The sequence below is a fragment of the Sabethes cyaneus genome, chromosome 2, assembly GCF_943734655.1.
Source record: "Sabethes cyaneus chromosome 2, idSabCyanKW18_F2, whole genome shotgun sequence".
NCBI classification, from domain to species: Eukaryota; Metazoa; Arthropoda; class Insecta; order Diptera; family Culicidae; genus Sabethes; species Sabethes cyaneus.
The window spans coordinates 201,059,645-201,084,992 of NC_071354.1; the positions used below are offsets into that span (position 1 = coordinate 201,059,645).

The following is a 25,348-nucleotide window of genomic DNA, read 5'->3' on the forward strand; positions in this document are numbered from 1 at the left end:
GAGGATTCTAAAAAACATTCTGAAAGTTTAACAAAAAAACTACGATATGGGTTCCCGGTTGATCAATGGAGGGTTACGAAAACTTTTTGCCATACCGGCATCATGTTTTAATTGAACACAAATTGTGACAGAACTGAGTTTGGCATCTAGAAATTGAAAAATCCAACTAGTATTATCAACGAAACAATAAATGAGATATAAATAAATTACATAGTTAATTAAGAAAATAAATAATTCAATTCGATTAACCAGCCGTAACGTCGTTGGTTTCGAAATACATACTGTTTATGTATCCGCCAACCGTTGATAAGTAATTCAGAGAACCTCATGAAACCTGAACAATAGTCTGTAACTCAGTATTGTTCGAAAAACTTAAGTCCGAAACTAATCTTTCTTTGTTGAATAACAAGTGCAAATAGAAAATAACTATTTAAGGTAAGCTATATGTTTTGGACATACTGTTACTCTAGTATATTATTCGGTAATAAGTCAAATATATAAGTGGTGATGGAAACGATGAACAAAACCAGACAGGAAACCTCGTTACTGTGTGCAAGTGTAAAGCCGATACAGACACATCTTCTTCGGTTTGCAGCAGCTGTTCTCACGAATTACTTATTATTCTGATTAAGTGTCAAAACTGATCATTTCGCACAGTCGTTGGACTTCCCAACAAAGTGAGCGAAACAATCAAATCATTTATGATATTCAAAAACAGCACAGTTCTGAACTCATCCTTCGTAGGTCGTAGATTCTTCAGTGGTTGTTGTCGACTGTCCTGTGGTAGAGCCCTCGGTAGTTGTAGATGAACCTTCAGTAGTCGTCGTAGATCCCTCGGTAGTTGTGGTTGAGCCTTCTGTAGTCGTGGTTGAACCTTCAGTTGTAGTCGTCGATCCCTCGGTGGTTGTGGTTGAACCTTCAGTAGTAGTTGTAGATCCCTCGGTAGTTGTAGTTGAGCCTTCAGTAGTAGTCGTAGAACCTTCTGTAGTCGTGGTTGAACCTTCAGTTGTAGTCGTAGATCCCTCGGTAGTTGTGGTTGAACCTTCAGTAGTCGTCGTAGATCCTTCAGTAGTTGTGGTTGAACCTTCACTGGTAGTCGTGGATCCTTCTGTAGTTGTGGTTGAACCTTCAGTAGTCGTCGTAGATCCTTCGGTAGTTGTGGTTGAACCTTCAGTAGTAGTCGTGGATCCTTCGGTAGTTGTGGTTGAACCTTCAGTAGTAGTCGTAGATCCCTCAGTAGTTGTGGTTGAACCTTCAGTAGTCGTCGTAGATCCTTCAGTAGTTGTCGTTGAGCCCTCAGTTGTAGTCGTGGATCCTTCTGTAGTTGTGGTTGAACCTTCAGTAGTAGTCGTGGATCCTTCAGTAGTTGTGGTTGAACCTTCAGTAGTCGTCGTAGATCCTTCTGTAGTTGTGGTTGAACCTTCAGTAGTCGTCGTAGATCCTTCTGTAGTTGTGGTTGAACCTTCAGTAGTCGTCGTAGATCCTTCGGTAGTTGTGGTTGAACCTTCAGTTGTAGTCGTAGATCCCTCAGTAGTCGTCGTTGAGCCTTCAGTTGTAGTCGTAGATCCCTCAGTAGTTGTCGTTGAACCTTCAGTAGTAGTCGTAGATCCCTCAGTAGTCGTGGTTGAACCTTCAGTAGTAGTCGTGGATACTTCGGTAGTTGTGGTTGAACCTTCAGTAGTCGTCGTAGATCCTTCAGTAGTTGTGGTTGAACCTTCAGTAGTAGTCGTCGATCCCTCGGTAGTTGTAGTTGAACCTTCTGTTGTAGTCGTGGATCCTGCAGTAGTTGTGGTTGAACCTTCAGTAGTCGTCGTAGATCCTTCGGTAGTTGTGGTTGAACCTTCAGTAGTAGTCGTGGATCCTTCGGTAGTTGTGGTTGAACCTTCAGTAGTCGTCGTAGATCCTTCAGTAGTTGTCGTTGAGCCCTCAGTTGTAGTCGTGGATCCTTCTGTAGTTGTGGTTGAACCTTCAGTAGTAGTCGTGGATCCTTCTGTAGTTGTGGTTGAACCTTCAGTAGTCGTCGTAGATCCTTCTGTAGTTGTGGTTGAACCTTCAGTAGTCGTCGTAGATCCTTCGGTAGTTGTGGTTGAACCTTTAGTAGTAGTCGTGGATCCTTCGGTAGTTGTGGTTGAACCTTCAGTAGTAGTCGTGGATCCTTCAGTAGTTGTGGTTGAACCTTCAGTAGTCGTCGTAGATCCTTCGGTAGTTGTGGTTGAACCTTCAGTAGTCGTCGTGGATCCTTCTGTAGTTGTGGTTGAACCTTCAGTAGTCGTCGTAGATCCTTCGGTAGTTGTGGTTGAACCTTCAGTAGTAGTCGTGGATCCTTCGGTAGTTGTAGTTGAACCTTCAGTAGTAGTCGTAGATCCCTCAGTAGTTGTGGTTGAACCTTCAGTTGTAGTCGTGGATCCTTCTGTGGTTGTGGTGGAACCTTCAGTTGTAGTCGTAGATCCCTCAGTAGTTGTCGTTGAGCCTTCAGTTGTAGTCGTGGATCCTTCTGTAGTTGTGGTTGAGCCTTCAGTTGTAGTCGTGGATCCTTCTGTAGTTGTGGTTGAACCTTCAGTTGTAGTCGTGGATCCTTCTGTAGTTGTGGTGGAACCTTCAGTAGTAGTCGTAGATCCCTCAGTAGTTGTGGTTGAACCTTCAGTAGTCGTCGTGGATCCTTCTGTGGTTGTGGTTGAACCTTCAGTAGTAGTCGTGGATCCTTCAGTAGTTGTGGTTGAACCTTCAGTAGTCGTCGTAGATCCTTCTGTAGTTGTGGTTGAACCTTCAGTAGTAGTCGTAGATCCCTCAGTAGTCGTGGTTGAACCTTCAGTAGTAGTCGTGGATCCTTCGGTAGTTGTGGTTGAACCTTCAGTAGTAGTCGTAGATCCTTCGGTAGTTGTGGTTGAACCTTCAGTAGTCGTCGTAGATCCTTCAGTAGTTGTGGTTGAACCTTCAGTTGTAGTCGTGGATCCTTCTGTAGTTGTGGTTGAACCTTCAGTAGTAGTCGTAGATCCCTCGGTAGTTGTAGTTGTACCTTCAGTTGTAGTCGTAGATCCCTCAGTAGTTGTCGTTGAGCCTTCAGTTGTAGTCGTGGATCCTTCTGTAGTTGTGGTTGAACCTTCAGTTGTAGTCGTGGATCCTTCTGTAGTTGTGGTTGAACCTTCAGTAGTCGTCGTAGATCCTGCAGTAGTTGTGGTTGAACCTTCAGTAGTCGTCGTAGATCCTTCTGTAGTTGTGGTTGAACCTTCAGTTGTCGTCGTAGATCCCTCGGTAGTTGTAGTTGAACCTTCAGTTGTAGTCGTAGATCCCTCAGTAGTTGTCGTTGAGCCTTCAGTTGTAGTCGTGGATCCTTCTGTAGTTGTGGTTGAACCTTCAGTTGTAGTCGTGGATCCTTCTGTAGTTGTGGTTGAACCTTCAGTAGTCGTCGTAGATCCTTCTGTAGTTGTGGTTGAACCTTCAGTAGTCGTCGTAGATCCTTCTGTAGTTGTGGTTGAACCTTCAGTAGTCGTCGTAGATCCCTCGGTAGTTGTAGTTGAACCTTCAGTTGTAGTCGTAGATCCCTCAGTAGTTGTCGTTGAGCCTTCAGTTGTAGTCGTGGATCCTTCTGTAGTTGTGGTTGAACCTTCAGTAGTAGTCGTAGATCCTTCTGTAGTTGTGGTTGAACCTTCAGTAGTCGTCGTAGATCCCTCGGTAGTTGTAGTTGAACCTTCAGTTGTAGTCGTAGATCCCTCAGTAGTTGTCGTTGAGCCTTCAGTTGTAGTCGTGGATCCTTCTGTAGTTGTGGTTGAACCTTCAGTAGTCGTCGTGGATCCTTCGGTAGTTGTGGTTGAACCTTCAGTAGTCGTCGTAGATCCTTCTGTAGTTGTGGTTGAACCTTCAGTAGTCGTCGTAGATCCTTCAGTAGTTGTGGTTGAACCTTCAGTTGTAGTCGTGGATCCTTCTGTAGTTGTGGTTGAACCTTCAGTAGTAGTCGTGGATCCTTCTGTAGTTGTGGTTGAACCTTCAGTAGTCGTCGTAGATCCTTCTGTAGTTGTGGTTGAACCTTCAGTAGTCGTCGTAGATCCTTCTGTAGTTGTGGTTGAACCTTCAGTAGTAGTCGTAGATCCCTCAGTAGTTGTCGTTGAACCCTCAGTAGTAGTCGTAGATCCCTCGGTAGTTGTGGTTGAACCTTCAGTAGTCGTCGTGGATCCTTCAGTAGTTGTGGTTGAACCTTCAGTTGTAGTCGTGGATCCTTCTGTAGTTGTGGTTGAACCTTCAGTAGTAGTCGTAGATCCTTCTGTAGTTGTTGTTGAACCTTCGGTAGTAGTTGTAGTTGCCTCGGTAGTTGTGGTGGACGGTTGTTCTGTTGTTGTTGTTGCAGTTGATGCGGGTGGGGAGCACATCATGTCAACGATGACATTCGTGAAGAAGTGGTACTTTCTCAACGAGGCATTAATCGACAGCACGACGGAAGGTGCACCAATTCCTCCGCTTACTATTTCAGCTTGTATACCCGCCAAATGTTTCTGCGGTTTTAATTGAATTTTAATGTATGTGATTGGCATTCCGGTGGGCTGCGGGAGAAAGATAATAGTGTGTGGGTGTAGATAATTACTGTTTTTGTTTGTTTTTGAATCTCTTGCAATATTTCGCGATAGTTTGAGCTTTGCTAATAAATATTATTTCATTTTAAAATTTTATGCCTAAAGAATAATCGATTTCAGATATTTTGCGAGGGATTTTCGTCGCTCAGTTTCTGTCTATATTAATTTAGTGTTTCACAAAATTGACATTTTAAAAATGCCGTGCATGCACCTTATTATATGCAAAATGCAAACACAGAAATATGTTTATAACAATTATAATTTAACCGAAAGCCTTACATTTTTAAAAGATACTATATAATCTTTACGATAATAGCATTTTGTATGTAGGAAATTTGAAATTATATTCGTTAATCAGACATACATCCACATTGTTCTGTTTTGAATTTTGAAAGGATGCTGCCTATCACTGGTCGAGTTGACGCAGAAGCCGTCCAGCGGCAGTAGCATGTTAAGGGTTAACATGCTACATAGCGAAAGCGATTAAAACTGCATTATGAAAAACAACAAGGATTATAATTTACTAATTCTAATCCTGTATGTTGGAGTTCAGGCAGCCGAATATCACACTTAAATAAATATCTTTACTAATTTGTAATAACTATTAAGCTACCACACATAACCACGAATTTACGAGTTGCTGAAAAACGAAAGTTCATGTTTAGATTCCACACCACAGATTATGCCACTTTCACTAATGCACTTTACTTTATAGCAAATCTGAGCAATAAATTTCAAATTAGCAATTGACTTTTGCTCCAAAAAAATTTAACTTTAAAACGATTAATCTGTATCTATGATGAAAACTCAACATATCCTGACATTAATCCCAACTTTAATAGTCTCGCTTATCAACGAACAGCCCGATTAATTTTCGATTCACTCACATTATCAAAAGTCATCCTTTTTGGGCTTGATTTATTCGGTAAAATTATCTTGTGAAAACAGATATAATCAGCTGCATTATATGTTCCAAACTCCAGAAGCTGGTAATCGGGATAACCGACGCCTACAGCGCTCACAAACGATACCGTCCCTAACAGCACTACCAGCCAGCTGATACCGAATCTAATTCTGAAGGACATTTCGCCCAAACGGTACCTATGAGACTTTCTACTGCACTGAAAAGTGTAGACTATTGATCAGAGAGTTTTATAAATTCGAATATACGACAGCTTTGGCCCATCTCGGAAAATTACAAAGAAATAAAGTAGGTCGTATCCTATGTTCGCTAGCTGGCGAATAGGAGCGATCAAAAGTTTTGAACCAATACCTAAAGTAGAATTCCGATAATTGCCTCCAACAGTTCCATAGTTTCCATATATTGACCGACCAAGTAAGGAAATGAAAAAGTTTATATGTATTTATTTGCATAACTAGCTGTTTTTGAGGATCGTTCGAAGCTGAAACAGGAATGAGAAAAACTTACGGTACTTTTCGCGATTGGGCATTGGCATATATAATTCCTAATTATACATAGGTAGCAGAGCCCGAGCTTTACAATCCTGCTTTGAATTTGGCATTTAGATTAGACTAATTTTTGACGCCCCATGTGGACTCGGCAGCTTGCTTTCTAGGCCCATATTAAACATGAATTTTTAATCGAGTTGATGCACTATTCGCGATGACAGAGTTGAGCTCTTCGTGTTTCCAATAGCAGCTTTTATGGTTCATTCATAAACGAGTAGGACCTCGGAAAGTGGAAAGTAATATTAACGGCGTCAAAGCGAGTGGATTTATTATTCTTGAAACGTTTGGAGAACAAGTTTCAGAGCCGTTCGTCAGCATTTTTTCACACTAGCAAGCTACAGCGATTTGCTAAAATAACAAAACTCGTATTATTTAAAAATCCCAGAATATCCTTTCTTTCATGATTTGCAATTGACAAAATAAAACCTATATTCTGCCAACAATGCCAATAAAAGAATCTAGGTTTATCTTTTCGTATATTTTATTAAAACGCAAATTTTCTTAAAAGTAGTTTATCTCACCATTTGAGTTATCAAGCAATCATCAGTATTTTAACTGTTTAATTAGTACCATACCTAATAAAGTATGCATGAAATTTCCAAATAAAGACAACTCCTTAATAACCAGATAAATAAATAATATTAAAATAGGGTATCATTGTTTCTGAAGCATGATCAGCTATTAGATTAGAATTAGGAATTTTGATACTCTGTTTTCCTAATTTGCATACACTATCATAACGACACATATGAAACACTCTAACACGGTTATAATACGCTAAACTATGAGCACCTTTAGATTGTGAATCTATTTTTCATGCCTAAGTCTGATATTAACTATTTCACATAATTTTTGGAATGATCTTTTCTCTCGAAAACAACAAAAATATTTAACAAGTACCGCTTGCTCAAACACGTTTGGTTCTATTCTTCAATTTAGAAGAAGCACGCGAAGGTTTCTTAAACTTACGTGGCTTCTGCCGATTTCGACTGCTTTTATTTACCGTAGGAAGCTTAACCGCCGGTTTAGGTTTCCGTAGCTTGGACCTCCTAATAACGAAACCACCGGTAGTTGTGGTTGACGGTTCTTCTGTCGTCGTGGTCGTAGCTTCAGTAGTTGTCGTAGTTGCCTCAGTAGACGAGGTGGAAACTTCTTCGGTCGTCGACGTCGTAACTTCAGTAGTAGTCGTCGTTGCCTCAGTAGACGAGGTGGAGCCTTCTTCGGTCGTCGACGTCGTACCTTCAGTAGTAGTCGTCGTTGCTTCAGTAGACGAGGTGGAGCCTTCTTCGGTCGTCGACGTCGTACCTTCAGTAGTAGATCCCTCGGTAGTTGTGGTTGAACCTTCAGTTGTAGTCGTCGATCCCTCGGTTGTTGTGGTTGAACTTTCAGTAGTCGTCGTAGATCCCTCGGTTGTTGTGGTTGAACCTTCAGTAGTAGTCGTCGATCCCTCGGTTGTTGTGGTTGAACCTTCAGTTGTAGTCGTTGATCCCTCGGTTGTTGTGGTTGAACCTTCAGTTGTAGTCGTGGATCCTTCTGTAGTTGTGGTTGAACCTTCAGTTGTAGTCGTGGATCCCTCAGTAGTTGTGGTTGAACCTTCAGTAGTAGTCGTAGATCTCTCAGTAGTTGTGGTGGAACCTTCAGTAGTAGTCGTCGATCCCTCGGTTGTTGTGGTTGAACCACCAGTTGTAGTCGTTGATCCCTCGGTTGTTGTGGTTGAACCTTCAGTTGTAGTCGTGGATCCTTCTGTAGTTGTGGTTGAACCTTCAGTTGTAGTCGTAGATCCTTCTGTGGTTGTAGTTGAACCTTCAGTTGTAGTCGTAGATCCCTCAGTAGTTGTGGTTGAACCTTCAGTTGTAGTCGTAGATCCCTCAGTAGTTGTGGTTGAACCTTCAGTTGTAGTCGTGGATCCTTCTGTGGTTGTGGTTGAACCTTCAGTAGTCGTCGTAGATCCCTCAGTAGTTGTGGTTGAACCTTCAGTTGTAGTCGTCGATCCTTCTGTGGTTGTAGTTGAACCTTCAGTTGTAGTCGTAGATCCCTCAGTAGTTGTGGTTGAACCTTCAGTTGTAGTCGTAGATCCCTCAGTAGTTGTGGTGGAACCTTCAGTTGTAGTCGTAGATCCCTCAGTAGTTGTGGTTGAACCTTCAGTTGTAGTCGTGGATCCTTCTGTGGTTGTGGTTGAACCTTCAGTTGTAGTCGTAGATCCCTCAGTAGTTGTGGTTGAACCTTCAGTTGTAGTCGTAGATCCCTCAGTAGTTGTGGTGGAACCTTCAGTAGTAGTCGTGGATCCTTCTGTGGTTGTGGTTGAACCTTCAGTTGTAGTCGTAGATCCCTCAGTAGTTGTGGTTGAACCTTCAGTTGTAGTCGTAGATCCCTCAGTAGTTGTGGTTGAACCTTCAGTTGTAGTCGTGGATCCTTCTGTGGTTGTGGTTGAACCTTCAGTTGTAGTCGTAGATCCCTCAGTAGTTGTGGTTGAACCTTCAGTTGTAGTCGTAGATCCCTCAGTAGTTGTGGTGGAACCTTCAGTAGTAGTCGTGGATCCTTCTGTGGTTGTGGTTGAACCTTCAGTTGTAGTCGTAGATCCCTCAGCAGTTGTGGTTGAACCTTCAGTAGTAGTTGTCGATCCCTCGGTTGTTGTGGTTGAACCTTCAGTTGTAGTCGTTGATCCCTCGGTTGTTGTGGTTGAACCTTCAGTTGTAGTCGTGGATCCTTCTGTAGTTGTGGTTGAACCTTCAGTTGTAGTCGTAGATCCCTCAGTAGTTGTGGTGGAACCTTCAGTAGTAGTCGTGGATCCTTCTGTGGTTGTGGTTGAACCTTCAGTTGTAGTCGTAGATCCCTCAGTAGTTGTGGTTGAACCTTCAGTAGTAGTTGTCGATCCCTCGGTTGTTGTGGTTGAACCTTCAGTTGTAGTCGTGGATCCTTCTGTAGTTGTGGTTGAACCTTCAGTAGTAGTCGTAGATCCCTCAGTAGTTGTAGTTGAACCTTCAGTAGTCGTCGTAGATCCCTCGGTAGTTGTGGTTGAACCTTCAGTAGTAGTCGTGGATCCTTCTGTGGTTGTGGTTGAACCACCAGTAGTAGTCGTAGATCCCTCAGTAGTTGTAGTTGAACCTTCAGTAGTCGTCGTAGATCCCTCGGTAGTTGTGGTGGAACCTTCAGTAGTAGTCGTGGATCCTTCTGTGGTTGTGGTTGAACCACCAGTAGTAGTCGTGGATCCTTCTGTGGTTGTGGTTGAACCTTCAGTAGTCGTAGATCCCTCGGTTGTTGTGGTTGAACCTTCAGTTGTAGTCGTGGATCCTTCTGTAGTTGTGGTTGAACCTTCAGTTGTAGTCGTAAATCCCTCAGTAGTTGTGGTTGAACCTTCAGTTGTAGTCGTAGATCCCTCAGTAGTTGTGGTGGAACCTTCAGTAGTAGTCGTGGATCCTTCTGTGGTTGTGGTTGAATCTTCAGTTGTAGTCGTAGATCCCTCAGTAGTTGTGGTTGAACCTTCAGTTGTAGTCGTAGATCCCTCAGTAGTTGTGGTGGAACCTTCAGTAGTAGTCGTGGATCCTTCTGTGGTTGTGGTTGAACCTTCAGTTGTAGTCGTAGATCCCTCAGTAGTTGTGGTTGAACCTTCAGTAGTAGTTGTCGATCCCTCGGTTGTTGTGGTTGAACCTTCAGTTGTAGTCGTTGATCCCTCGGTTGTTGTGGTTGAACCTTCAGTTGTAGTCGTGGATCCTTCTGTAGTTGTGGTTGAACCTTCAGTTGTAGTCGTAGATCCCTCAGTAGTTGTGGTGGAACCTTCAGTAGTAGTCGTGGATCCTTCTGTGGTTGTGGTTGAACCTTCAGTTGTAGTCGTAGATCCCTCAGTAGTTGTGGTTGAACCTTCAGTAGTAGTTGTCGATCCCTCGGTTGTTGTGGTGGAACCTTCAGTTGTAGTCGTGGATCCTTCTGTAGTTGTGGTTGAACCTTCAGTAGTAGTCGTAGATCCCTCAGTAGTTGTAGTTGAACCTTCAGTAGTCGTCGTAGATCCCTCGGTAGTTGTGGTTGAACCTTCAGTAGTAGTCGTGGATCCTTCTGTGGTTGTGGTTGAACCACCAGTAGTAGTCGTAGATCCCTCAGTAGTTGTAGTTGAACCTTCAGTAGTCGTCGTAGATCCCTCGGTAGTTGTGGTTGAACCTTCAGTAGTAGTCGTGGATCCTTCTGTGGTTGTGGTTGAACCACCAGTAGTAGTCGTGGATCCTTCTGTGGTTGTGGTTGAACCTTCAGTAGTCGTAGATCCCTCGGTTGTTGTGGTTGAACCTTCAGTTGTAGTCGTGGATCCTTCTGTAGTTGTGGTTGAACCTTCAGTTGTAGTCGTAAATCCCTCAGTAGTTGTGGTTGAACCTTCAGTTGTAGTCGTAGATCCCTCAGTAGTTGTGGTTGAACCTTCAGTAGTAGTCGTCGATCCCTCGGTTGTTGTGGTTGAACCTTCAGTTGTAGTCGTGGATCCTTCTGTGGTTGTAGTTGAACCTTCAGTAGTCGTCGTGGATCCCTCGGTAGTTGTGGTTGAACCTTCAGTAGTAGTCGTAGATCCCTCAGTAGTTGTGGTTGAACCTTCAGTTGTAGTCGTGGATCCTTCTGTGGTTGTGGTTGAACCTTCAGTAGTCGTCGTGGATCCTTCTGTGGTTGTGGCTGAACCTTCAGTAGTAGTCGTAGATCCCTCAGTAGTTGTGGTTGAACCTTCAGTAGTAGTCGTCGATCCCTCGGTTGTTGTGGTTGAACCTTCAGTTGTAGTCGTGGATCCCTCTGTGGTTGTGGTTGAACCTTCAGTAGTAGTCGTCGATCCCTCGGTTGTTGTGGTTGAACCTTCAGTTGTAGTGGTTGATCCCTCGGTTGTTGTCGTTGAACCCTCAGTTGTAGTCGTGGATCCCTCAGTAGTTGTGGTTGAACCTTCAGTTGTAGTCGTGGATCCTTCTGTAGTTGTGGTTGAACCTTCAGTAGTCGTCGTGGATCCTTCTGTGGTTGTGGTTGAACCTTCAGTAGTAGTCGTAGATCCCTCAGTAGTTGTGGTTGAACCTTCAGTAGTAGTCGTCGATCCCTCGGTTGTTGTGGTTGAACCTTCAGTTGTAGTCGTGGATCCCTCTGTGGTTGTGGTTGAACCTTCAGTAGTAGTCGTCGATCCCTCGGTTGTTGTGGTTGAACCTTCAGTTGTAGTCGTTGATCCCTCGGTTGTTGTGGTTGAACCTTCAGTTGTAGTCGAGGATCCTTCTGTAGTTGTGGTTGAACCTTCAGTTGTAGTCGTAGATCCCTCAGTGGTTGTGGTTGAACCTTCAGTAGTAGTCGTCGATCCCTCGGTTGTTGTGGTTGAACCTTCAGTTGTAGTCGTGGATCCTTCTGTAGTTGTGGTTGAACCTTCAGTAGTAGTCGTGGATCCTTCTGTGGTTGTGGTTGAACCTTCAGTTGTAGTCGTGGATCCTTCTGTGGTTGTGGTGGAACCTTCAGTAGTAGTCGTGGATCCTTCTGTGGTTGTGGTTGAACCTTCAGTAGTAATCGTAGATCCCTCAGTAGTTGTGGTTGAACCTTCAGTAGTCGTCGTGGATCCTTCTGTGGTTGTGGTTGAACCTTCAGTTGTAGTCGTGGATCCCTCGGTTGTTGTGGTTGAACCCTCAGTTGTAGTCGTAGATCCCTCAGTAGTTGTGGTTGAACCTTCAGTAGTAGTTGTCGAGCCTTCGGTAGTTGTGGTTGAACCTTCAGTTGTAGTCGTGGATCCTTCTGTGGTTGTAGTTGAACCTTCAGTTGTAGTCGTGGATCCCTCGGTTGTTGTGGTTGAACCCTCAGTTGTAGTCGTGGATGCCTCAGTAGTTGTGGTTGAACCTTCAGTTGTAGTCGTGGATCCTTCTGTAGTTGTGGTTGAACCTTCAGTAGTCGTCGTGGATCCTTCTGTGGTTGTGGTTGAACCTTCAGTTGTAGTCGTGGATCCTTCTGTAGTTGTGGTTGAACCTTCAGTTGTAGTCGTAGATCCCTCAGTGGTTGTGGTTGAACCTTCAGTAGTCGTCGTCGATCCCTCGGTTGTTGTGGTTGAACCTTCAGTTGTAGTCGTGGATCCTTCTGTAGTTGTGGTTGAACCTTCAGTAGTCGTCGTGGATCCTTCTGTGGTTGTAGTTGAACCTTCAGTTGTAGTCGTGGATCCTTCTGTGGTTGTGGTGGAACCTTCAGTAGTAGTCGTGGATCCTTCTGTGGTTGTGGTTGAACCTTCAGTAGTAGTCGTAGATCCCTCAGTAGTTGTGGTTGAACCTTCAGTAGTCGTCGTGGATCCTTCTGTGGTTGTGGTTGAACCTTCAGTTGTAGTCGTGGATCCCTCGGTTGTTGTGGTTGAACCCTCAGTTGTAGTCGTGGATCCCTCAGTAGTTGTGGTTGAACTTTCAGTTGTAGTCGTAGATCCCTCAGTAGTTGTGGTTGAACCTTCAGTAGTAGTCGTCGATCCCTCGGTTGTTGTGGTTGAACCTTCAGTTGTAGTCGTTGATCCCTCGGTTGTTGTGGTGGAACCTTCAGTAGTAGTCGTTGATCCTTCTGTGGTTGTGGTGGAACCTTCAGTAGTAGTCGTAGATCCTTCTGTAGTTGTTGTTGAACCTTCGGTAGTAGTCGTAGTTGCCTCGGTAGTTGTGGTGGACGGTTGTTCTGTTGTTGTCGTTGCAGTTGATGCGGGTGGGGAGCACATCATGTCAACGATAACATTCGTGAAGAAGTGGTACTTTCTCAACGAGGCATTGATCGACAGCACGACGGAAGGTGCACCAATTCCTCCGCTTACTATTTCAGCTTGTATACCCGCCAAATGTTTCTGCGGTTTTAGTTGAATTTTTATGTATGTGATTGGCATTCCGGTGGGCTGCGGGAGAAAGATAATAGTGAAACGTGTGTGGCTGTAGATAATTACTGTTTTTGTTTGTTTTTGAATCTCTTGTAATATTTCGCGATAGTTTGAGCTTTGTTAACAAATATTATTTCATTTTAAAGTTTTGTGTCTAAAGAATACTCGATTTAAAATTTTTTCGAACGATTTTCGTCGCTCAGTTTCTGTCTATATTAATTTAGTGTTTCACAAAATTGACATTTTAAAAATGTCATGCATGCACCTTATTATATGCAAATACAGAAATATATTTATAATAATTATAATTTATTAGTAATTTGGAATACTAGCCGAAAGCCTTACATTTTTAAAAGATACTATATAATCTTTACGATAATAGAATTTGAAATTATATTCGTTAATCAGACATACACCCTCATTGTTCTGTTTTGAATTTTTGAATTTTGAAAGGATGCTGCCTATCACTGGTCGAGTTGACGCAGAATCCGTCCAGCGGCAGTAGCATGTTAAGGGTTAAGGGTTAACATGCTACATAGCGAAAACGATTAAAAATGCATTATGAAAAACAACAAGGATTATAATTTACTAATTCTTATCCCGTATGTTATAGTTCAGGCAGCCGAATACCACACTTAAATAAATATCTTTACTAATTCGTAATAACTATTAATCTACCACACATAACCACGAATTTACGAGTTGCTGAAAAACGAAACTTCATGTTTAGATTTCACGCCACAGATTATGTCACTTTCACTAATGCACTTTACTTTATAGCAAATCTGAGCGATAAATTTCAAATTAGCAATTTAACTTTAAAACGATTAATCTGTATCTATGATGAAAACTCAACATATCCTGACATTAATCCCAACTTTAGTAGTCTCGCTCAACAACGAACAGCCCGATTAAATTTTGATTCACTCACATTATCAAAAGTCATCCTTTTCGGGCTTGATTTATTCGGTAAAATTATCTTGTGAAAACAGATATAATCAGCTGCATTATATGTTCCAAACTCCAGAAGCTGGTAATCGGGATAACCGACGCCTACAGCGCTCACAAACGATACCGTCCCTAACAGCACTACCAGCCAGCTGATACCGAATCTAATTCTGAAGGACATTTCGCCCAAACGGTACCTATGAGACTTTCTACTGCACTGAAAAGTGTAGACTATTGATCAGAGAGTTTTATAAATTCGAATATACGACAGCTTGACCCATCTCGGAAAATCAAAAAGAACACAAAATAGGTCGAATCCCATGTTCACTAGCGAACAGTAGCGATTAAAAGTTTCGAATCAATCTATAAAATAGAATACAGATACCTAGGAGCTTCGAATAATTCCACAGTTTGAATATTTTGACCGACCATGTAAGGAAATGAAATAGTTTATATGTATTTATTTGCATAACTAACTGTTGCTGAGGATCGTTCGAATCTGAAACAGGAATGGGGAAAACTTACGGTACTTTTCGCGATTGGGCATTTGCATATATAATACATAATTATAACATAGGTAGCAAAACTCGGGTGCTAAAATCTTGTTTTGCCACCAGCGAGCTCAACCGGCCGCTTATGGGGCCAATATTAAACGTGAATATTCGATCAAATTAATCAATATCACAGAATTCGCCATTCACGTTGACAGAGTTGAGCTCTTCATGGGTCCAATGACAGCTTTTATGGTTCCGTCATAAACGCGTAGGACCTTGGAAAGTGAAAAGTAACACTATTACCCTCAACGCGAATTGATTTGCTCTTTCAAATGCATGTAAAACAGGATTTTGAGTCGTCTGTAAGCATTTTTTCTCGTGTGTTGTTAATTGAATCTGGGCTTAAATTTTCGATTTTTTTTATTGTATTCCATTTTCTAAGAATAGTTTATCCTACCATTTATGTTGTCAAGCAATCATCAGTATTTTAATTGTTTAATATGTATACCTAATGAAGTATGCATAGAACTTCCAAATACAGACAACTTCTTAATAACCAAAAATTTAAACATGCTAAAGATATTACTATAATATTGTATAGAGCTTTATATGTGTATCCGATAATTCTATGTGATATGCTACTAATTTGTTTCCTTTATTTATCACATAGTGAGAGGCAATCAACCCGTCACAGAGTCATAAGCTACTAAGTAATAAAAACAGATTTTGACATTTTTTACAGCTTGCAAGCTGTATCAAAACGACACATCAGAAACGCAGACCCACAGAATATCATACGTTAATCCATGGATGCCAATTTTGTGAACCCCCTTTTAAAATGTTCATAACTATGATTGTTTGCGACGTCTTCATAGGCAAGTTTTCGCGATGCGGCGTACTTAAACGCGTTTCTTTGTAATGTTAAACTTTGATGATACTCGTAAAGGCTTCTTAAACTTACGCGTCTTTTGCTGATTTTGATTTATCCTTCTATTCAGTACGGAAAGCCTAGCTAGCGGTATAGGTTCTCGTAACATAGTTATTCTTTTAGCAAAAGCACCAGTAGTTGCTTCGGTAGTGGTGGTGGACGGTTCTTCTGTCGTCGTGGTTGTAGCTTCAGTTGTAGTCGTAGTTCCTTCGGTTGTGGTGGTGGACGGTTCTTCTGTCGTCGTGGTTGTAGCTTCAGTTGTAGTCGTAGTTCCTTCGGTTGTGGTGGTGGACGGTTCTTCTGTCGTCGTGGTTGTAGCTTCAGTTGTAGTCGTAGTTCCTTCGGTTGTGGTGGTGGACGGTTCTTCTGTCGTCGTGGTTGTAGCTTCAGTTGTAGTCGTAGTTCCTTCGGTAGTGGTGGTGGACGGTTCTTCTGTCGTCGTGGTTGTAGCTTCAATTGTAGTCGTAGTTCCTTCGGTTGTGGGGGTGGACGGTTCCTCTGTCGCCGTGGTTGTAGCTTCAGTTGTAGTCGTAGTTCCTTCGGTAGTGGTGGTGGACGGTTCTTCTGTCGTCGTGGTTGTAGCTTCAGTTGTAGTCGTAGTTCCTTCGGTTGTGGTGGTGGACGGTTCCTCTGTCGTCGTGGTTGTAGCTTCAGTTGTAGTCGTAGTTCCTTCGGTAGTGGTGGTGGACGGTTCCTCTGTCGTCGTGGTTGTAGCTTCAGTTGTAGTCGTAGTTCCTTCGGTTGTGGTGGTGGACGGTTCCTCTGTCGTCGTGGTTGTAGCTTCAGTTGTAGTCGTAGTTCCTTCGGTTGTGGTGGTGGACGGTTCTTCTGTCGTCGTGGTTGTAGCTTCAGCTGTAGTCGTAGTTCCTTCGGTAGTGGTGGTGGACGGTTCCTCTGTCGTCGTGGTTGTAGCTTCAGTTGTAGTCGTAGTTCCTTCGGTTGTGGTGGTGGACGGTTCCTCTGTCGTCGTGGTTGTAGCTTCAGTTGTAGTCGTAGTTCCTTCGGTTGTGGTGGTGGACGGTTCCTCTGTCGTCGTGGTTGTAGCTTCAGTTGTAGTCGTAGTTCCTTCGGTTGTGGTGGTGGACGGTTCTTCTGTCGTCGTGGTTGTAGCTTCAATTGTAGTCGTAGTTCCTTCGGTTGTGGTGGTGGACGGTTCTTCTGTCGCCGTGGTTGTAGCTTCAGTTGTAGTCGTAGTTCCTTCGGTTGTGGTGGTGGACGGTTCCTCTGTCGTCGTGGTTGTAGCTTCAGTTGTAGTCGTAGTTCCTTCGGTAGTGGTGGTGGACGGCTCCTCTGTCGTCGTGGTTGTAGCTTCAGTTGTAGTCGTAGTTCCTTCGGTTGTGGTGGTGGACGGTTCCTCTGTCGTCGTGGTTGTAGCTTCAGTTGTAGTCGTAGTTCCTTCGGTAGTGGTGGTGGACGGTTCCTCTGTCGTCGTGGTTGTAGCTTCAGTTGTAGTCGTAGTTCCTTCGGTTGTGGTGGTGGACGGTTCTTCTGTCGTCGTGGTTGTAGCTTCAGTTGTAGTCGTAGTTCCTTCGGTTGTGGTGGTGGACGGTTCCTCTGTCGTCGTGGTTGTAGCTTCAGTTGTAGTCGTAGTTCCTTCGGTAGTGGTGGTGGACGGTTCCTCTGTCGTCGTGGTTGTAGCTTCAGTTGTAGTCGTAGTTCCTTCGGTTGTGGTGGTGGACGGTTCCTCTGTCGTCGTGGTTGTAGCTTCAGTTGTAGTCGTAGTTCCTTCGGTTGTGGTGGTGGACGGTTCCTCTGTCGTCGTGGTTGTAGCTTCAGTTGTAGTCGTAGTTCCTTCGGTTGTGGTGGCGGATGGTTCCTCTGTCGTCGTGGTTGTAGCTTCAGTTGTAGTCGTAGTTCCTTCGGTTGTGGTGGTGGACGGTTCCTCTGTCGTCGTGGTTGTAGCTTCAGTTGTAGTCGTAGTTCCTTCGGTTGTGGTGGTGGACGGTTCCTCTGTCGTCGTGGTTGTAGCTTCAGTTGTAGTCGTAGTTCCTTCGGTTGTGGTGGTGGACGGTTCCTCTGTCGTCGTGGTTGTAGCTTCAGTTGTAGTCGTAGTTCCTTCGGTTGTGGTGGTGGACGGTTCCTCTGTCGTCGTGGTTGAAGCTTCAGTTGTAGTCGTAGTTCCTTCGGTTGAGGTGGTGGACGGTTCCTCTGTCGTCGTGGTTGTAGCTTCAGTTGTAGTCGTAGTTCCTTCGGTAGTGGTGGTGGACGGTTCTTCTGTCGTCGTGGTTGGAGCTTCAGTTGTAGTCGTAGTTCCTTCGGTTGTGGTGGTGGACGGTTCTTCTGTCGTCGTGGTTGGAGCTTCAGTTGTAGTCGTAGTTCCTTCGGTTGTGGTGGTGGACGGTTCCTCTGTCGTCGTGGTTGTAGCTTCAGTTGTAGTCGTAGTTCCTTCGGTTGTGGTGGTGGACGGTTCTTCTGTCGTCGTGGTTGGAGCTTCAGTTGTAGTCGTAGTTCCTTCGGTTGTGGTGGTGGACGGTTCTTCTGTCGTCGTGGTTGTAGCTTCAGTTGAAGTCGTAGTTCCTTCGGTTGTGGTGGTGGACGGTTCCTCTGTCGTCGTGGTTGTAGCTTCAGTTGTAGTCGTAGTTCCTTCGGTTGAGGTGGTGGACGGTTCCTCTGTCGTCGTGGTTGTAGCTTCAGTTGTAGTCGTAGTTCCTTCGGTAGTGGTGGTGGACGGTTCCTCTGTCGTCGTGGTTGTAGCTTCAGTTGTAGTCGTAGTTCTTTCGGTAGTGGTGGTGGACGGTTCCTCTGTCGTCGTGGTTGTAGCTTCAGTTGTAGTCGTAGTTCCTTCGGTTGTGGTGGTGGACGGTTCTTCTGTCGTCGTGGTTGTAGCTTCAGTTGTAGTCGTAGTTCCTTCGGTTGTGGTGGTGGACGGTTCCTCTGTCGTCGTGGTTGTAGCTTCAGTTGTAGTCGTAGTTCCTTCGGTTGTGGTGGTGGACGGTTCTTCTGTCGTCGTGGTTGTAGCTTCAGTTGTAGTCGTAGTTCCTTCGGTTGTGGTGGTGGACGGTTCTTCTGTCGTCGTGGTTGTAGCTTCAGTTGTAGTCGTAGTTCCTTCGGTTGTGGTGGTGGACGGTTCTTCTGTCGTCGTGGTTGTAGCTTCAGTTGTAGTCGTAGTTCCTTCGGTTGAGGTGGTGGACGGTTCCTCTGTCGTCGTGGTTGTAGCTTCAGTTGTAGTCGTAGTTCCTTCGGTAGTGGTGGTGGACGGTTCCTCTGTCGTCGTGGTTGTAGCTTCAGTTGTAGTCGTAGTTCCTTCGGTAGTGGTGGTGGACGGTTCCTCTGTCGTCGTGGTTGTAGCTTCAGTTGTAGTCGTAGTTCCTTCGGTTGTGGTGGTGGACGGTTCTTCTGTCGTCGTGGTTGTAGCTTCAGTTGTAGTCGTAGTTCCTTCGGTTGTGGTGGTGGACGGTTCTTCTGTCGTCGTGGTTGTAGCTTCAGCTGTAGTCGTAGTTCCTTCGGTTGAGGTGGTGGACGGTTCCTCTGTCGTCGTGGTTGTAGCTTCAGTTGTAGTCGTAGTTCCTTCGGTAGTGGTGGTGGACGGTTCCTCTGTCGTCGTGGTTGTAGCTTCAGTTGTAGTCGTAGTTCCTTCGGTTGTGGTGGACGGTTCCTCTGTCGTCGTGGTTGTAGCTTCAGTTGTAGTCGTAGTTCCTTCGGTAGTGGTGGTGGACGGTTCCTCTGTCGTCGTGGTTGTAGCTTCAGTTGTAGTCGTAGTTCCTTCGGTTGTGGTGGTGGACGGTTCTTCTGTCGTCGTGGTTGTAGCTTCAGTTGTAGTCGTAGTTCCTTCGGTTGTGGTGGTGGACGGTTCTTCTGTCGTCGTGGTTGTAGCTTCAGTTGTAGTCGTAGTTCCTTCGGTAGTGGTGGTGGACGGTTCTTCTGTCGTCGTGGTTGTAGCTTCAGTTGTAGTCGTAGTTCCTTCGGTTGTGGTGGTGGACGGTTCCTCTGTCGTCGTGGTTGTAGCTTCAGTTGTAGTCGTAGTTCCTTCGGTAGTGGTGGTGGACGGCTCCTCTGTCGTCGTGGTTGTAGCTTCAGTTGTAGTCGTAGTTCCTTCGGTTGTGGTGGTGGACGGTTCCTCTGTCGTCGTGGTTGTAGCTTCAGTTGTAGTCGTAGTTCCTTCGGTTGTGGTGGTGGACGGTTCTTCTGTCGTCGTGGTTGTAGCTTCAGTTGTAGTCGTAGTTCCTTCGGTAGTGGTGGTGGACGGTTCTTCTGTCGTCGTGGTTGTAGCTTCAGTTGTAGTCGTAGTTCCTTCGGTTGTGGTGGTGGACGGTTCTTCTGTCGTCGTGGTTGTAGCTTCAGTTGTAGTCGTAGTTCCTTCGGTTGTGGTGGTGGACGGTTCTTCTGTCGTCGTGGTTGTAGCTTCAGTTGTAGTCGTAGTTCCTTCGGTTGTGGTGGTGGACGGTTCTTCTGTCGTCGTGGTTGTAGCTTCAGTTGTAGTCGTAGTTCCTTCGGTTGTGGTGGTGGACGGTTCTTCTGTCGTCGTGGTTGTAGCTTCAGTTGTAGTCGTAGTTCCTTCGGTTGTGGTGGTGGACGGTTCCTCTGTCGTCGTGGTTGTAGCTTCAGTTGTAGTCGTAGTTCCTTCGGTAGTGGTGGTGGACGGTACCTCTGTCGTCGTTGTTGTAGCTTCAGTTGTAGTCGTAGTTCCTTCGGTAGTGGTGGTGGACGGTTCCTCTGTCGTCGTGGTTGTAGCTTCAGTTGTAGTCGTAGTTCCTTCGGTTGTGGTGGTGGACGGTTCCTCTGTCGTCGTGGTTGTAGCTTCAGTTGTAGTCGTAGTTCCTTCGGTAGTGGTGGTGGACGGTACCTCTGTCGTCGTTGTTGTAGCTTCAGTTGTAGTCGTAGTTGCTTCGGTAGTGGTGGTGGACGGTTCCTCTGTCGTCGTGGTTGTAGCTTCAGTTGTAGTCGTAGTTCCTTCGGTTGTGGTGGTGGACGGTTCTTCTGTCATCGTGGTTGTAGCTTCAGTTGTAGTCGTAGTTCCTTCGGTTGTGGTGGTGGACGGTTCCTCTGTCGTCGTGGTTGTAGCTTCAGTTGTAGTTGTAGTTCCTTCGGTAGTGGTGGTGGACGGTTCCTCTGTCGTCGTGGTTGTAGCTTCAGTTGTAGTCGTAGTTCCTTCGGTAGTGGTGGTGGACGGTTCCTCTGTCGTCGTGGTTGTAGCTTCAGTTGTAGTCGTAGTTCCTTCGGTTGTGGTGGTGGACGGTTCTTCTGTCATCGTGGTTGTAGCTTCAGTTGTAGTCGTAGTTCCTTCGGTTGTGGTGGTGGACGGTTCCTCTGTCGTCGTGGTTGTAGCTTCAGTTGTAGTTGTAGTTCCTTCGGTAGTGGTGGTGGACGGTTCCTCTGTCGTCGTGGTTGTAGCTTCAGTTGTAGTCGTAGTTCCTTCGGTAGTGGTGGTGGACGGTTCCTCTGTCGTCGTGGTTGTAGCTTCAGTTGTAGTCGTAGTTCCTTCGGTTGTGGTGGTGGACGATTCTTCTGTCGTCGTGGTTGTAGCTTCAGTTGTAGTCGTAGTTCCTTCGGTTGTGGTGGTGGACGGTTCTTCTGTCGTCGTGGTTGTAGCTTCAGTTGTAGTCGTAGTTCCTTCGGTAGTGGTGGTGGACGGTTCTTCTGTCGTCGTGGTTGTAGCTTCAGTTGTAGTCGTAGTTCCTTCGGTTGAGGTGGTGGACGGTTCCTCTGTCGTCGTGGTTGTAGCTTCAGTTGTAGTCGTAGTTCCTTCGGTAGTGGTGGTGGACGGTTCTTCTGTCGTCGTGGTTGTAGCTTCAGTTGTAGTCGTAGTTCCTTCGGTTGTGGTGGTGGACGGTTCTTCTGTCGTCGTGGTTGTAGCTTCAGTTGTAGTCGTAGTTCCTTCGGTAGTGGTGGTGGACGGTTCCTCTGTCGTCGTGGTTGTAGCTTCAGTTGTAGTCGTAGTTCCTTCGGTAGTGGTGGTGGACGGTTCTTCTGTCGTCGTGGTTGTAGCTTCAGTTGTAGTCGTAGTTCCTTCGGTTGTGGTGGTGGACGGTTCCTCTGTCGTCGTGGTTGTAGCTTCAGTTGTAGTCGTAGTTCCTTCGGTAGTGGTGGTGGACGGTTCCTCTGTCGTCGTGGTTGTAGCTTCAGTTGTAGTTGTAGTTCCTTCGGTTGTGGTGGTGGACGGTTCCTCTGTCGTCGTGGTTGTAGCTTCAGTTGTAGTCGTAGTTCCTTCGGTAGTGGTGGTGGACGGTTCCTCTGTCGTCGTGGTTGTAGCTTCAGTTGTAGTCGTAGTTCGTTCGGTTGTGGTGGTGGACGGTTCTTCTGTCGTCGTGGTTGTAGCTTCAGTTGTAGTCGTAGTTCCTTCGGTTGTGGTGGTGGACGGTTCTTCTGTCGTCGTGGTTGTAGCTTCAGTTGTAGTCGTAGTTCCTTCGGTAGTGGTGGTGGACGGTTCTTCTGTCGTCGTGGTTGTAGCTTCAGTTGTAGTCGTAGTTCCTTCGGTTGTGGTGGTGGACGGTTCCTCTGTCGTCGTGGTTGTAGCTTCAGTTGTAGTCGTAGTTCCTTCGGTTGTGGTGGTGGACGGTTCTTCTGTCGTCGTGGTTGTAGCTTCAGTTGTAGTCGTAGTTCCTTCGGTTGTGGTGGTGGACGGTTCCTCTGTCGTCGTGGTTGTAGCTTCAGTTGTAGTCGTAGTTCCTTCGGTTGTGGTGGTGGACGGTTCCTCTGTCGTCGTGGTTGTAGCTTCAGTTGTAGTCGTAGTTCCTTCGGTTGTGGTGGTGGACGGTTCCTCTGTCGTCGTGGTTGTAGCTTCAGTTGTAGTCGTAGTTCCTTCGGTTGTGGTGGTGGACGGTTCCTCTGTCGTCGTGGTTGTAGCTTCAGTTGTAGTCGTAGTTCCTTCGGTAGTGGTGGTGGATGGTTCCTCTGTCGTCGTGGTTGTAGCTTCAGTTGTAGTAGTTCCTTCGGTTGTGGTGGTGGACGGTTCTTCTGTCGTCGTGGTTGTAGCTTCAGTTGTAGTCGTAGTTCCTTCGGTAGTGGTGGTGGACGGTTCCTCTGTCGTCGTGGTTGTAGCTTCAGTTGTAGTCGTAGTTCCTTCGGTTGTGGTGGTGGACGGTTCTTCTGTCGTCGTGGTTGTAGCTTCAGTTGTAGTCGTAGTTCCTTCGGTTGTGGTGGTGGACGGTTCCTCTGTCGTCGTGGTTGTAGCTTCAGTTGTAGTCGTAGTTCCTTCGGTTGTGGTGGTGGACGGTTCTTCTGTCGTCGTGGTTGTAGCTTCAGTTGTAGTCGTAGTTCCTTCGGTTGTGGTGGTGGACGGTTCCTCTGTCGTCGTGGTTGTAGCTTCAGTTGTAGTCGTAGTTCCTTCGGTTGTGGTGGTGGACGGTTCCTCTGTCGTCGTGGTTGTAGCTTCAGTTGTAGTCGTAGTTCCTTCGGTTGTGGTGGTGGACGGTTCCTCTGTCGTCGTGGTTGTAGCTTCAGTTGTAGTCGTAGTTCCTTCGGTTGTGGTGGTGGACGGTTCCTCTGTCGTCGTGGTTGTAGCTTCAGTTGTAGTCGTAGTTCCTTCGGTAGTGGTGGTGGATGGTTCCTCTGTCGTCGTGGTTGTAGCTTCAGTTGTAGTAGTTCCTTCGGTTGTGGTGGTGGACGGTTCTTCTGTCGTCGTGGTTGTAGCTTCAGTTGTAGTCGTAGTTCCTTCGGTTGTGGTGGTGGACGGTTCCTCTGTCGTCGTGGTTGTAGCTTCAGTTGTAGTCGTAGTTCCTTCGGTTGTGGTGGTGGACGGTTCCTCTGTCGTCGTGGTTGTAGCTTCAGTTGTAGTCGTAGTTCCTTCGGTTGTGGTGGTGGACGGTTCCTCTGTCGTCGTGGTTGTAGCTTCAGTTGTAGTCGTAGTTCCTTCGGTTGTGGTGGTGGACGGTTCCTCTGTTGTCGTGGTTGTAGCTTCAGTTGTAGTCGTAGTTCCTTCGGTAGTGGTGGTGGATGGTTCCTCTGTCGTCGTGGTTGTAGCTTCAGTTGTAGTTGTAGTTCCTTCGGTTGTGGTGGTGGACGGTTCCTCTGTCGTCGTGGTTGTAGCTTCAGTTGTAGTCGTAGTTCCTTCGGTAGTGGTGGTGGACGGTTCCTCTGTCGTCGTGGTTGTAGCTTCAGTTGTAGTCGTAGTTCGTTCGGTTGTGGTGGTGGACGGTTCTTCTGTCGTCGTGGTTGTAGCTTCAGTTGTAGTCGTAGTTCCTTCGGTTGTGGTGGTGGACGGTTCTTCTGTCGTCGTGGTTGTAGCTTCAGTTGTAGTCGTAGTTCCTTCGGTAGTGGTGGTGGACGGTTCTTCTGTCGTCGTGGTTGTAGCTTCAGTTGTAGTCGTAGTTCCTTCGGTTGTGGTGGTGGACGGTTCCTCTGTCGTCGTGGTTGTAGCTTCAGTTGTAGTCGTAGTTCCTTCGGTTGTGGTGGTGGACGGTTCTTCTGTCGTCGTGGTTGTAGCTTCAGTTGTAGTCGTAGTTCCTTCGGTTGTGGTGGTGGACGGTTCCTCTGTCGTCGTGGTTGTAGCTTCAGTTGTAGTCGTAGTTCCTTCGGTTGTGGTGGTGGACGGTTCCTCTGTCGTCGTGGTTGTAGCTTCAGTTGTAGTCGTAGTTCCTTCGGTTGTGGTGGTGGACGGTTCCTCTGTCGTCGTGGTTGTAGCTTCAGTTGTAGTCGTAGTTCCTTCGGTTGTGGTGGTGGACGGTTCCTCTGTCGTCGTGGTTGTAGCTTCAGTTGTAGTCGTAGTTCCTTCGGTAGTGGTGGTGGATGGTTCCTCTGTCGTCGTGGTTGTAGCTTCAGTTGTAGTAGTTCCTTCGGTTGTGGTGGTGGACGGTTCTTCTGTCGTCGTGGTTGTAGCTTCAGTTGTAGTCGTAGTTCCTTCGGTTGTGGTGGTGGACGGTTCCTCTGTCGTCGTGGTTGTAGCTTCAGTTGTAGTCGTAGTTCCTTCGGTTGTGGTGGTGGACGGTTCCTCTGTCGTCGTGGTTGTAGCTTCAGTTGTAGTAGTTCCTTCGGTTGTGGTGGTGGACGGTTCCTCTGTCGTCGTGGTTGTAGCTTCAGTTGTAGTCGTAGTTCCTTCGGTTGTGGTGGTGGACGGTTCCTCTGTCGTCGTGGTTGTAGCTTCAGTTGTAGTCGTAGTTCCTTCGGTTGTGGTGGTGGACGGTTCCTCTGTCGTCGTGGTTGTAGCTTCAGTTGTAGTAGTTCCTTCGGTTGTGGTGGTGGACGGTTCTTCTGTCGTCGTGGTTGTAGCTTCAGTTGTAGTCGTAGTTCCTTCGGTTGTGGTGGTGGACGGTTCCTCTGTCGTCGTGGTTGTAGCTTCAGTTGTAGTCGTAGTTCCTTCGGTTGTGGTGGTGGACGGTTCCTCTGTCGTCGTGGTTGTAGCTTCAGTTGTAGTCGTAGTTCCTTCGGTAGTGGTGGTGGATGGTTCCTCTGTCGTCGTGGTTGTAGCTTCAGTTGTAGTAGTTCCTTCGGTTGTGGTGGTGGACGGTTCCTCTGTCGTCGTGGTTGTAGCTTCAGTTGTAGTCGTAGTTCCTTCGGTTGTGGTGGTGGACGGTTCCTCTGTCGTCGTGGTTGTAGCTTCAGTTGTAGTCGTAGTTCCTTCGGTAGTGGTGGTGGATGGTTCCTCTGTCGTCGTAGTTGTAGCTTCAGTTGTAGTCGTAGTTCCTTCGGTTGTGGTGGTGGACGGTTCTTCTGTCGTCGTGGTTGTAGCTTCAGTTGTAGTCGTAGTTCCTTCGGTTGTGGTGGTGGACGGTTCCTCTGTCGTCGTGGTTGTAGCTTCAGTTGTAGTCGTAGTTCCTTCGGTTGTGGTGGTGGACGGTTCCTCTGTCGTCGTGGTTGTAGCTTCAGTTGTAGTCGTAGTTCCTTCGGTTGTGGTGGTGGACGGTTCCTCTGTCGTCGTGGTTGTAGCTTCAGTTGTAGTCGTAGTTCCTTCGGTAGTGGTGGTGGATGGTTCCTCTGTCGTCGTGGTTGTAGCTTCAGTTGTAGTCGTAGTTCCTTCGGTTGTGGTGGTGGACGGTTCCTCTGTCGTCGTGGTTGTAGCTTCAGTTGTAGTCGTAGTTCCTTCGGTTGTGGTGGTGGACGGTTCCTCTGTCGTCGTGGTTGTAGCTTCAGTTGTAGTCGTAGTTCCTTCGGTAGTGGTGGTGGATGGTTCCTCTGTCGTCGTGGTTGTAGCTTCAGTTGTAGTCGTAGTTCCTTCGGTTGTGGTGGTGGACGGTTCTTCTGT

The 25,348-nt window shown here is 46.2% G+C and overlaps 2 protein-coding genes across 2 annotated transcripts; both read right to left on the reverse strand.

Moving 5' to 3' along the window:
* Positions 1 to 731: 731 nt before the first annotated feature.
* Positions 732 to 23,308, reverse strand: LOC128736547 (mucin-22-like; the record flags this gene model as incomplete). Its single annotated transcript, XM_053831032.1, has 23 exons — positions 732 to 1,063; positions 1,379 to 1,840; positions 2,177 to 2,344; positions 2,387 to 2,491; positions 2,975 to 3,079; positions 3,143 to 3,331; positions 3,395 to 3,562; positions 3,605 to 3,730; positions 3,773 to 3,898; positions 3,983 to 4,192; positions 4,235 to 4,535; positions 7,039 to 7,544; positions 7,587 to 7,754; positions 8,511 to 8,720; positions 8,973 to 9,248; positions 9,348 to 9,455; positions 9,978 to 10,253; positions 10,647 to 10,940; positions 11,067 to 11,360; positions 11,697 to 11,864; positions 12,453 to 12,879; positions 17,843 to 19,438; positions 22,535 to 23,308. Coding segments are annotated over 23 exons (7,389 nt in total), but the record flags the coding sequence as incomplete, so codon positions are not given.
* A 267-nt stretch (positions 23,309 to 23,575) lies between these two features.
* Positions 23,576 to 25,243, reverse strand: LOC128736548 (integumentary mucin C.1-like; the record flags this gene model as incomplete). Its single annotated transcript, XM_053831033.1, has 2 exons — positions 23,576 to 23,932; positions 24,440 to 25,243. Coding segments are annotated over 2 exons (1,161 nt in total), but the record flags the coding sequence as incomplete, so codon positions are not given.
* Between the last annotated feature and the right edge of the window lie 105 nt (positions 25,244 to 25,348).